The sequence below is a fragment of the Macaca fascicularis genome, chromosome 13 (assembly GCF_037993035.2).
Source record: "Macaca fascicularis isolate 582-1 chromosome 13, T2T-MFA8v1.1".
Taxonomy (NCBI): Eukaryota; Metazoa; Chordata; class Mammalia; order Primates; family Cercopithecidae; genus Macaca; species Macaca fascicularis.
The window spans coordinates 94,443,504-94,453,968 of NC_088387.1; the positions used below are offsets into that span (position 1 = coordinate 94,443,504).

At 41.4% G+C, this 10,465-nt stretch overlaps 1 protein-coding gene and 1 long non-coding RNA gene across 6 annotated transcripts in view; one reads left to right on the forward strand and one right to left on the reverse strand.

Annotated features, from left to right (window-relative positions):
- RBKS (ribokinase) overlaps positions 1–10,465 on the forward strand; it is a 112,162-nt gene that overhangs the window by 98,668 nt on the left and 3,029 nt on the right. For 2 of the 4 annotated variants that reach the window (XM_065527655.2, XM_005576240.4), the window contains one exon: positions 10,105–10,360. The exons of the other annotated variants lie outside the window; for them this stretch is intronic. Coding sequence is in view for 1 of the 2 variants with exons in the window: in XM_005576240.4 (XP_005576297.2) it covers positions 10,105–10,278 (174 nt within the window). In the remaining variant the exon portion in view is untranslated. Of the gene's footprint in view, positions 1–10,104; positions 10,361–10,465 lie in introns of those variants that run through there. 4 annotated transcript variants of the gene reach the window in all.
- LOC102134951 (uncharacterized) overlaps positions 9,188–10,465 on the reverse strand; it is a 67,215-nt gene continuing 65,937 nt past the window's right edge. The window contains exon 4 of one of the 2 annotated variants that reach the window (XR_006691468.3): positions 9,188–9,312. This is a non-coding gene — a long non-coding RNA (uncharacterized lncRNA). The remainder of the gene's footprint in view (positions 9,313–10,465) is intronic. The other variant, XR_010580645.2, reaches the window with a different exon arrangement.

Consider the following 10,465-nt stretch of genomic DNA (forward strand, 5'->3'; position numbering starts at 1 on the left):
GGAATTGACACGTGCAGTTATGGAAGGCAAGAAGGCCCACGGTCTGCAAGATGGAGAAATAGGAAAGCCAGTGGTACCGTTTAGTCTGAGGTCAAAGACCTGAGATCCCAGTTAATGTGCGGAGGGAGAGGGGAGAACATAGATGTCCTAGCTCAAGAAGAGAGAGAAAGAATTTGCCCTTCTGCCTTTTAGTTCCATCCACGCCCTCAACAGATTAGAAGATGCCTGCCCACATTGGTGAGGACCGATCTTCTTCACTCGGTCTACAAATTAAAATGACAGTCTCTTCCAGAAACACCATCACAGACACAGAAACATTATTTCTATTAAACAGAAATAATGTTTAACCAGCTATGTGGGCATCATTCAGCCTAGTCAAGTTAACACAAAATTCACCATCACAGAAATCATACGATGTGACATGTAATCTTTTGTGCCTGGCTTCTCCCACTTAGCATAATTCTTTTGAGATTCATCCATGCTGTTTTATCAGCAGTTCCTTCCATTTTATTGCTAAGTAATATTGCCTTGTCTGGATGTGCCACAGTTTGTTTATCCATTCGTCAGTTCTAGGACATCTGGATTGTTTCCAGTTTGGAGTGATTATAAATAATGCTGCTGTAAACATTCACATATAGGTCTTTATGTGGATATATGCTTTCATTTCTTTTGGATAAATAGCTAGGAATAGAATTGCTGGGTTTTATAAGTATATGTTTAACATTATTAGGAAGCTGCCAAACTATTTTCCAAAGTGTCTCTATCATTTTGCATTCCCACAAGCAATGAATAAGACTTTTCATATCTCCAGGACATTTACGCCAATTTTTGGTACTTTCAGCTTTAAATATTTTAGTCTTTGTACTAGGTATATAATGCCATCTCATTGTGTTTTGAATTTGCATTTCCCTAGTGTCTGATTATATTGAGCATCTTTTCATATACTTATTTGGCATATGCATGATGAAGCTTCTTTGATGAAACTTCTGTTCAAATCTCTTGCCCATTTTTATTGGGTTGTTGGTCTTATTGGGTTGTATTATTGAGTTATAACAGCTCTTTGTCAGATACATGTTTTGCAAATATTTTATCCTAGTCCATGGCTTATCTTTTGATATTCTTTTGAAGGGCAAAGGCTTTAAATTTTGATAAATTTCAGTTTATCAGGTTTTTTAATCTTCGTGCTTTTGGTGTCCTAAGAAATCTGCCTAGCACAAGGTTACAGATTTTCTCCTGTCTTCTTCTAGAAGTTTGTTGTTTCAACTCTTACATTTAGGTTTGTGACCCATTTTTAGTTAATTGTTGTCTGTGGTGTGAGGTAAGGGTTTGTGTTCTTGCATATGGATATCCATTTGTTCCAGAACCATTTGTTTAAAAGACTGCCCTTTCCTCCATTGAATTACTGGGTACAGGTTGAGTTTCCCTAACCCAAAATCTGCAGTCCAAAATGCTTCAAAATCATGGGCCAGGTGCACCATAATCCCTGTAATCACACTTGTAATCCTAGCACTTCAAGAGGCCTAGGCAGGTAGATCGCTTGAGCCCAGGAGTTCAAGACCAGCCTGGGCAACATGGTGAAACCCTATCTCTCTCTCTCTCTCTCTCTCTCTCTCTCCATATACACACACACACACACACACACACACATACACATATACATACACACACAAATACACACACACACACACCAAAAAAAAAAAAATGCCGGCCAAGCACGATGGTTCACGCCTGTAATCCCAGCACTTTGGGAGGCGAGGTGGGCAGATCACAAGGTCAGGAGCTCAAGACCAGCCTGGCCAATATGGTGAAACCACATCTCTACTAAAAATACAAAAATTAGCCAGGCATGGTGGCAGGTGCCTGTAATCCCAGCTATTTGGGAGGCTGAGGCAGGAGAATTGCTTGAACCCAGGAGGCAGAGGTTACAGTGAGTCAAGATCACACCACTGCACTCCAACCTGGGCTATAGAGTGAGACTCTGACTCAAAAAAAAAAAAAAAAAAAAAGCCGGGTGTGGTGGCACACATCTATACTCCCAGTTACTTGGGAGGCTGAAATGGGAGGATTGCTTGAACCCAGGAGGCAGAGGTTACAGTGAGCCAAGATCATGCCACCACACTCCAGCCTGGGCAACAGAGTGAGACCCTGTCTCAAAAAATAAAAATAAAAATAACTTCAAAATCTGAAATTTTTTCATTGCCAACCTGATCCTCAAAAGAAATGTTCATTGGAGTATATTGGATTTCAAATTTTTGGATAAGAGATGCTCAACCAGTGAGTATAACACACACACACACACAAAGTGAAATCCAAAACATCTCTGATCCCATGTATTTCAGATAAGGGATACTCAACCTATTCCTTTGTTGGAAATAAGTTGACCATATATTTGTCGGTCTGTATCTGGACTCTTCTATCAAGTTATCAAGTGACCTACATGTCTATCCTTATGTCAGTATCTCACTGTCTAATTACTGTAGCTTATGGTAAGCCTGGTAACTTGGTTCTTTTTCAAAACTGTTTTGGCTATTCTAGAACGTTTCCATTTCCATGTACATTTTAAATCAGTTTATTAATTTACAACAATTGCCGGCTGGGATTTTTATTGGAATTGCATTAATCTATAGATCAATTTGGGGAGAATTGATATCTTAGGAATATTGAGTTTTCCAATCCTTGAAACTCTCACCATTTATTTTTCTTTAACTTTCCATAGCAAGAATAGATAGATCTTACACATATTCAGTTAAATTTAGCCTAAATACTTCATTTTTAAAATGCTATTGCAAATGTTTTCATAACTTTGAGTTCTTGTTCATTGCTAATATATAGAAATACAATTTTTTTTTTTTTTTTTTTTTGAGACAGAGTCTTGCTCTGTCACCCAGGCTGGAGTGCAGTGACGCGATCTTGGCTCACTGCAAGTTCTACCTCCCGGGTTCATGCCATTCTCCTGCCTCAGCCTCCTGAGTAGCTGGGACTACAGGTGCCCGATACCATGCCTGGCTCTTTTTTTTTTTTTTTTTTTTGTATTTTTAGTACAGATGGGGTTTCACCATGTTAGCCAGGATGGTCTTGATCTCCTGATGGTCTTGATCTCCTGACCTTGTTACCCACCTGCCTCGGCCTCCGAAAGTGCTGGGATTACAGGCGTGAGCCACCACACCTGGCCACAATTGGTTTTTTATAGTGACCTTGTGTCCTGTTACCTTGCTAAACCCACCATTTCTAGCAGCTTTTTGGCTGGACTTCCTAGGATTTTCTACATAGGTCACTATGTCATCTACAAAGAAAAGGTGTTTTACTTCTTCCTTTTCAATCTGTATGCCTTTTCTTTCTTTTTTTTCCCCTGTCCTTTTGCACTGGCTAGGCAATCCAGTACAGTGTTGAGTAGAAGTAGTGAGAACAGACATCTTTGATTTGTTCCCTGTATTAGGGAGGAAGCATTCAGTCTTTCTGGTTGAGCATGATGTTACCTGTAGATTTTTCATAAATGCTCTTTATCAAGAAGATCAAGTTACATCTTCTTTCTAAATTTGCTGAACATTTATCATGAATGAATGTAGAATTTTGTGACATGCTTTTTCATCTCCTGTTGATATAATCATAAGGTTTTTAATATTACTGAATTACATTGATTTTTTAAAATGTTAAACCAATCTTGCATTCCTGGGATAAATTCTACTTGGTCATGATGTATTATCATATATTATATATACACACACACACACACATTTAATTTGCTTTAAAAAAGTTAAGGTTTTTACATCTATATTCACAAAGGGTATTGATCTTTTTTGTTTTCTTGCAATGTCATTGTCTGGTTTTGGTATCATGGTGACGCTAGCATTATAAAGTGTTTCCCTGGCTCTTCTATTTTCTTTTTTTTTTTTTTTTTTTGGAGACGGAGTCTCGCTCTGTCGCCCAGGCTGGAGTGCAGTGGCCGGATCTCAGCTCACTGCAAGCTCCGCCTCCCGGGTTCACGCCATTCTCCTGCCTCAGCCTCCCAAGTAGCTGGGACTACAGAGGCCCGCCACCTCACCCGGCTAGTTTTTTGTATTTTTTAGTAGAGACGGGGTTTCACCGTGTTAGCCAGGATGGTCTCGATTTCCTGACCTCATGATCCACCCGTCTCGGCCTCCCAAAGTGCTGGGATTACAGGCTTGAGCCACCGTGCCCGGCCGGCTCTTCTATTTTCTTAAAGAATTTGTGTAGAATTAGGATTACTTCTTACTTAAATGTTTGCAAGGACTATCCAGCGAAGCCATCTAGTCTAGAGTTTTCTTTATTGGGAACCCCCCATTTTTAATATAGGAAGGACTTATCTTTTATTCTCTAGCAACACAGTGTGTAGGCCAGGCACAGCGTCTCGTACCTGTAATCCCAGCACTTTGGGAGGCCAAGGCGGGAGGATCCCTTGAGCCCAGGAGTTTGAGACCAGCCTATCTATTTATGGGAAGACCCTGCCTATTTATTTATTTGTTTATTTAGACAGGATCTCACTCTTTCGCCCAGGCTAGAGTGCAGTGACATGATCACAGCTCACTGCAGGCTCGACATCCCTGAGTTCAGGTGATCCTCCTGCCTCAGGCTACCAGGTAGCTAGGACTACAGGCACACACCTCAATGCCCAGCTAATTTTTATGTTTTTTGTAGAGACAGGGCTTCGCAACATTGCCCAGGCTGGTCTTGCTCCCCATGTGCTGGGATTACAGATGTGAGCCACTGTGCCTGGCCAACCTCATCTCTACAAAAAATAAAAAGATTAGCTGGGTATAGTGTTGCACACCTGTGGTCCCAGCTACTCAGGAGGTTGAGGTGGAAGGATTGCTTGAGCCTGGGAGATCAAGGCATCAGTGAGCTATGATTATGCTACTGCACTCCATCCTGAGTGACAGAGCGAGACCGTGTCTCAAAAGAAAGAAAGAAAAAAGCAACATGTAATGTAGCCCTGAGAATGAAGGGTAATCAAATTGTGAGAATTGTTGCTGCCTAAATAATGCTTCCAGCACACACAGTTCCACCAAGCCCTGTGTTTCCCTGGCCTTGGCTGTAGTGGAAAAGAATTTTAGTGATTTTAAGAGTGTTTTCAGGTGTGGGTGTAATATTTTTTAAACTTTCTTTTTTTTTTTTTGAGACAGAGTCTCACTCTGTTGCCCAGGCTGGAGTGCAGTGGCATGGTCTTGGCTCACTGCAACCTCCACCTCCTTGGTTCAAGCAGTTCTCTGCCTCAGTCTCCTGAGTAGCTGGGATTACAGGCACACCCACCACCACGCCCGGCTAATTTTTTGTATTTTTAGTAGAGACAGGGTTTCACCATCTTGGCCAGGCTGGTCTTGAACTCCTGACCTCATGATCCACCCGCCTCGGCCCCCCAAAGTGCTGGGATTACAAGCATGAGCCACAGAGCCCAGCCATATTTTTAAAACTTTCTAAAAAACCTTGTCTGCAGCCAGAAATACCCCGGTAGCTATCAGAGGGGTAGGTAAACCTGATTTCTGTTGGCAATGCCAGAATGTCTCCTTTCTGCCTCCTGCCAGGGTGCAAGGTAGGCAGGCACAGAGGCATGGCTAACCTATTCATCCTTTTGTTAGCTTAAACTTTTTTGGAAAAATATTATAAACTTATAATAAATCAAACAATATAGAAGTACATAAAGAAAAGATCACTGTCCCTGTACCTGGCACATAAGAAAACCAAATATTCACAATTTGATACATATCCTTCATTCTATATTCTCTATATTCTTTTTAAAAAATACACATGTGCTGGGCCAGGCGCAGTGGCTCATGCCTATAATCCCAGGATTTTGGGAGGCCGAGGCGGGCAGATTACCTGAGGTCGGGAGTTTAAGACCAGCCTGACGCCGGGCGCGGTGGCTCACGCCTGTAATCCCAGCACTTTGGGAGGCCGAGGCGGGCAGATCAGGAGGTCAGGAAATCGAGACCATCCTGGCTAACACGGTGAAACCCTGTCTCTACTAAAAATACAAAAAGCCGGGCGTGGTGGCGGCGCCTGTAGTCCCAGCTACTCAGGAGGCTGAGGCAGGAGAATGGCGTGAACCCGGGAGGCGGAGCTTGCAGTGAGCCGAGATCGCGTCACTGCACTCCAGCCTGGGCGACAGAGCCAGACTCCGTCTCAAAAAAAAAACGACCAGCCTGACCCACATGGAGAAACCCCGTCTCTACTAAAAATACAAAATTAGCCAGGCGTGATGCGCCTGTAGTCCCAGCTACTCGGAAGGCTGAGGCAGGAGAATCGCTTGAACCTGGGAGGCGGAGGTTGCTGTGAGCCGAGATCGTGCCATTGCACTCCAGCCTGGGCAACAAGAGCAAAACCCTGTCTCAAAAAAAAAAAAACAAAAACAAAAAAAAACAAAAAAAAAAAACAAAAAAAAAAACCCCACGTATGCTCATACAGATAGGTATTTGTCTTTTTTTCATTCTTTTATTTCTTTTCCCCCAAATGGGATCATGGACGCAGAAACCTCCTTTTTTGACTTAACTAATGGATATTTCTCCAAGTATGTGCTTATATTGCTAGACTTTTCTCATTAATAGCTGAATACTTTTCCATAATAAGAATGTGCCAGTTTATTCATCCTATTTGGTAGATGTTTTGCCTTTGAAAATAATGCAGCAATAAGCATCTTTGTACCTATATTCCTATATTACAGGAGCTTTTCCTTCTGTAGGAGATTCCCAGGAGCAGGATTGAAATTGTTGAATCAAAGAGCATTACGCATATTCTGTCTTTTTGTTGTTGTTGTTGTTTGTTTGAAATGGAGTCTCGCTCTGTCACCCAGGCTGAAGTGTAGTGGCGCGATCGCGGCTCACTGCAACCCCCACCTCCCGGGTTTAAGCAATTTTCTGCCTCAGCCTCCCGAGTGGCTGGGATTACAGGCACGTGCTACCATGCCCGGCTAATTTTTGTATTTTTAGTGGAGACAGGGTTTCACCATCTTGGCCAGGCTGGTCTTGAACTCCAGACCTCGTGATCCGCCCACCTCAGCCTCCCAAAGTGCTGGGATTACAGGCGTGAGCCACTGCACCCAGCTAAGCATTATACATTTTCTAGTCATTGACCATCTTTTCATATGTTTATTACTGACCATATACATTTCCTTTTCTGAAATTGCAGGTCTATATCTTTATTCACTTTTATCCTACATTTGTCTTTTTCCTAGCAATTTGAAGATATTCTTTGAATAATGAGGATATGTTACATGTATTGCAAGGATTTTCACCAAATCTGTACTTTTTCAGTTGGCTTTATTTATAGTGTCTTTGGACATATTTTTAAAATATGTTTATAAAATTAAAAACCTGTTATTTTTTTCATTATGTCTTTTTGTGTTTACTGACTTATGTTTTCCCTGTCTGGGGTTATACAAAAATATTCATCAAAATATTCATCTTATTATTGTACTGTTTTGTTTTTTACATTCAAGACTTTAGCTGGAATTTAATTTTGTATATAATGTAAGGAGGAGTCAAGACTTGGCATCTGGGAGTTTGCCATAGCTCTTCATATCTTGTGGCATTTTCCATGTTTTTGTAATAACCCTCCAGTCAGCTCACCCTCCAATTCCTCAGGTTTCAGACCTTCCTCATGTCAGCTGCTGTGCTGTAAAATGCGAGTGGGAAGGAACCATGTCTGTCTCTTTCTCCATTGCATCCTTCAGGAAAGACCAGTAAAGGTTGCAAAGCACCTAGCATAGGGCCTAACACATTTTAGGCACTCAGACAACATTCATGGGGGGAATGAAAGTTGCATTCACAGCTGCATTACTATCACCCCTTGGCGAATTTAATATTGATGGCTTTGTCTGTGAAAACAAGGGGAAATGTCATTCTCCTTAAAGCCACTCATGGTTTCATGAGCTCACTCTGGTCCTTTCTCCTCCTGTGTCTTTATTCTTTGAGGTCTGCCTTCTCTTTATAAATCTGGCTCGTTCTATAAGGGCTCCCTTCTTGGGGGGCCTTTCTTCAAACCCCTTCTTAAAATCTAACAGCGCTTACAAATTCTGCCATGCTATTTAGCATTTAATCCACAATGGATTTTAGTCCTTTTCTAGCACCCATCACTGTGCTGGGCACATAGCCTATCAAATACATCAACTGTGACTGGAACAGTCTTGCATGCCAAGGTTCTTTAAAAAGCCTGAGGTATAGCCTCAAGATTTGTTATGAAAGCCTGGTCTAAGGAACCAGCAAACTGGAAAGAGGTAGAAAACGACCCTGAGAGCTGTTGAATACAAGAATGGTTTTTCAAGTGAGACTGTGTAGTCACATTTAAATTGTCCTGAACACAATTGTTAGCCAAACATGACAAGGTATTGCTCTGTCCAAAGGCACACGTCCATAGACTTTCTCAGGATGTTTTGTGTCTCCATGGCCTTCACCAGCTTGGATCTTTGGAGCTTCAGAGAAAATGGAAAGAAACTTGATGTGCCCCTATATTTGGTTTAGAAATAATATCAAATGGCTGTCAGCTCTTTCTGCATGCATTTTTAATGAAGAAATGGTTAATTCTAGGGCTAGGGCAGGGACTATACAAGATGACCCTGGAGCATCTTGGGGGATTTTGTTTGTTTTGTTTTTGTAGAGGCAAGGCTTTGCCATGTTGCCCAGTCTGGTCTCAAACTCCTGGGCTCAAGCCATGTGCCCACCTCAGCCTCCCAAGTGCTGGGATTACAGGTGTGAGCCACCACGCCCGGCCCCCTGGGGCATCTTGTAATGCCAGAAAGTACTCAAAACCAAAAGGATGGGCGTATGTCAAAGGGACACGGAAGCCAACTGGAAAAGCTCCCAATGGCCAAAGCTGGAACAATTTGAACAACAAAATAATATGGCATTGAATTATAGCCCAAAGAATAAAACAAATAACGATGAGTTCATACTGATATAAATGACTGAATAAATAAATGGAAGAGACCAATCTCCCATACAGAAGAATTCCAAATAATTTATGTAGAAACTCCACCCTTAAGGAGATAGAACATAGAAACTCCACCCTTAAGAAGATAGAGCATAACTTCAGGGAATAATTCCCCAACCTTTAAGAGTGGAATACACTTAATGACTTGCTTTCCAATATGAAAAAAAAAAATTAAAAAAAAAAGAGTGCAACATGAAAAAAGGGAGCAAAGTAACTTTACAGTGGATAAACTTGGCAAAGACTACCTTAGCCAGGTGATCAAGGTTAACACCATCAGTGAGAAGTCATGTTGATCGTATGTACCCTTCAGATGATGTGATGAAAATGACATTTCACCTCTGTGGTCTTCCTCCCAAAAACCATAACCACAGCCTGTGAGAAAAACGGACATATCTCAATTAAGATACGTGCTACAAAATACGTGACCAGTCCTCCTCGAAACTATCAAAGTCATCAACAACAGCCAGGTGCAGTGGCTCACACCTGTAATCCCAGCATTTGGGAGGCTGAGGCAGGAGGATTGCTTGAGGCCAGCAGTTCAAGACCAGGCTAGTCAACATAGTGAGACCCTGTCTTTTTTTTTTTTTTTTTTTTTAATTAAAATTTTTAAAACCTAGCCAGGTGTTGCACATGCCTGTAGTTCCGGCTACTTGGGAGGCTGAAGCAGGAGGATTGCCAGTGCCCAGCAGGAGTTCACTCAGGAGTTGAGCCCAGGCTGCAGTGAGCTATGATTGTGCCACTACACTTCAGCCTGGGCAACAGAGTAAGACCATGTCTCTTAAAAAAAAAAAAAATCACCAAAAACAAAGAATGTCTAAGAAACTATCACAGCCTACAGGAGTCTATGCAAATATGACAATTAAATGTAATATGGCATGCTGGATGGGATCGTGGAACAGAAAAAGGACATTAAGCAAAACTAGTAAAATCTGAAAAAAAGTATGAAGTTCAGTTAATAATATATTATTTCTTTAGTGGTGATAAATGTACCACAGTAAGATGTTAACAGAACTGGGTATGAGTACATGGAAACTCTGTATTATCCTTGTACCTTTTCTATAAATCTAAAACTAAAATTAAGTTTACTTAAATATTTTTAAAATATGCAGTTTGGGCAACAGATTGACTACATGCTTGTCTTCAAAAGTGTGCTTTTAATTACAGGGTGCTGGTGACAGCTTTGTGGGATCTTTGGCCTTCTACCTGGCTTACTATCCAAATTTGTCCTTGGAAGACATGCTCAAGAGATCCAATTTCATTGCAGCAGTCAGCGTCCAGGCTGCAGGAACACAGTCATCTTACCCTTACAAAAAAGACCTTCCGCTTACTCTGTTTTGATTGCTATTAGTCCCAAAATAAATATACCTGGGAATAAAATGTACTTGGGGGTGGCTGCTCCTGGCTAACACTTACTAGAAAATGTCGTCCCCTTTCTTTGCAAATATTAGTTCTTCTACAAAAAGTCATCCTCAAGCTTCATTTGTAACGATGATTCTTTTGCTTTCCATGCATTTGCACAAACCAA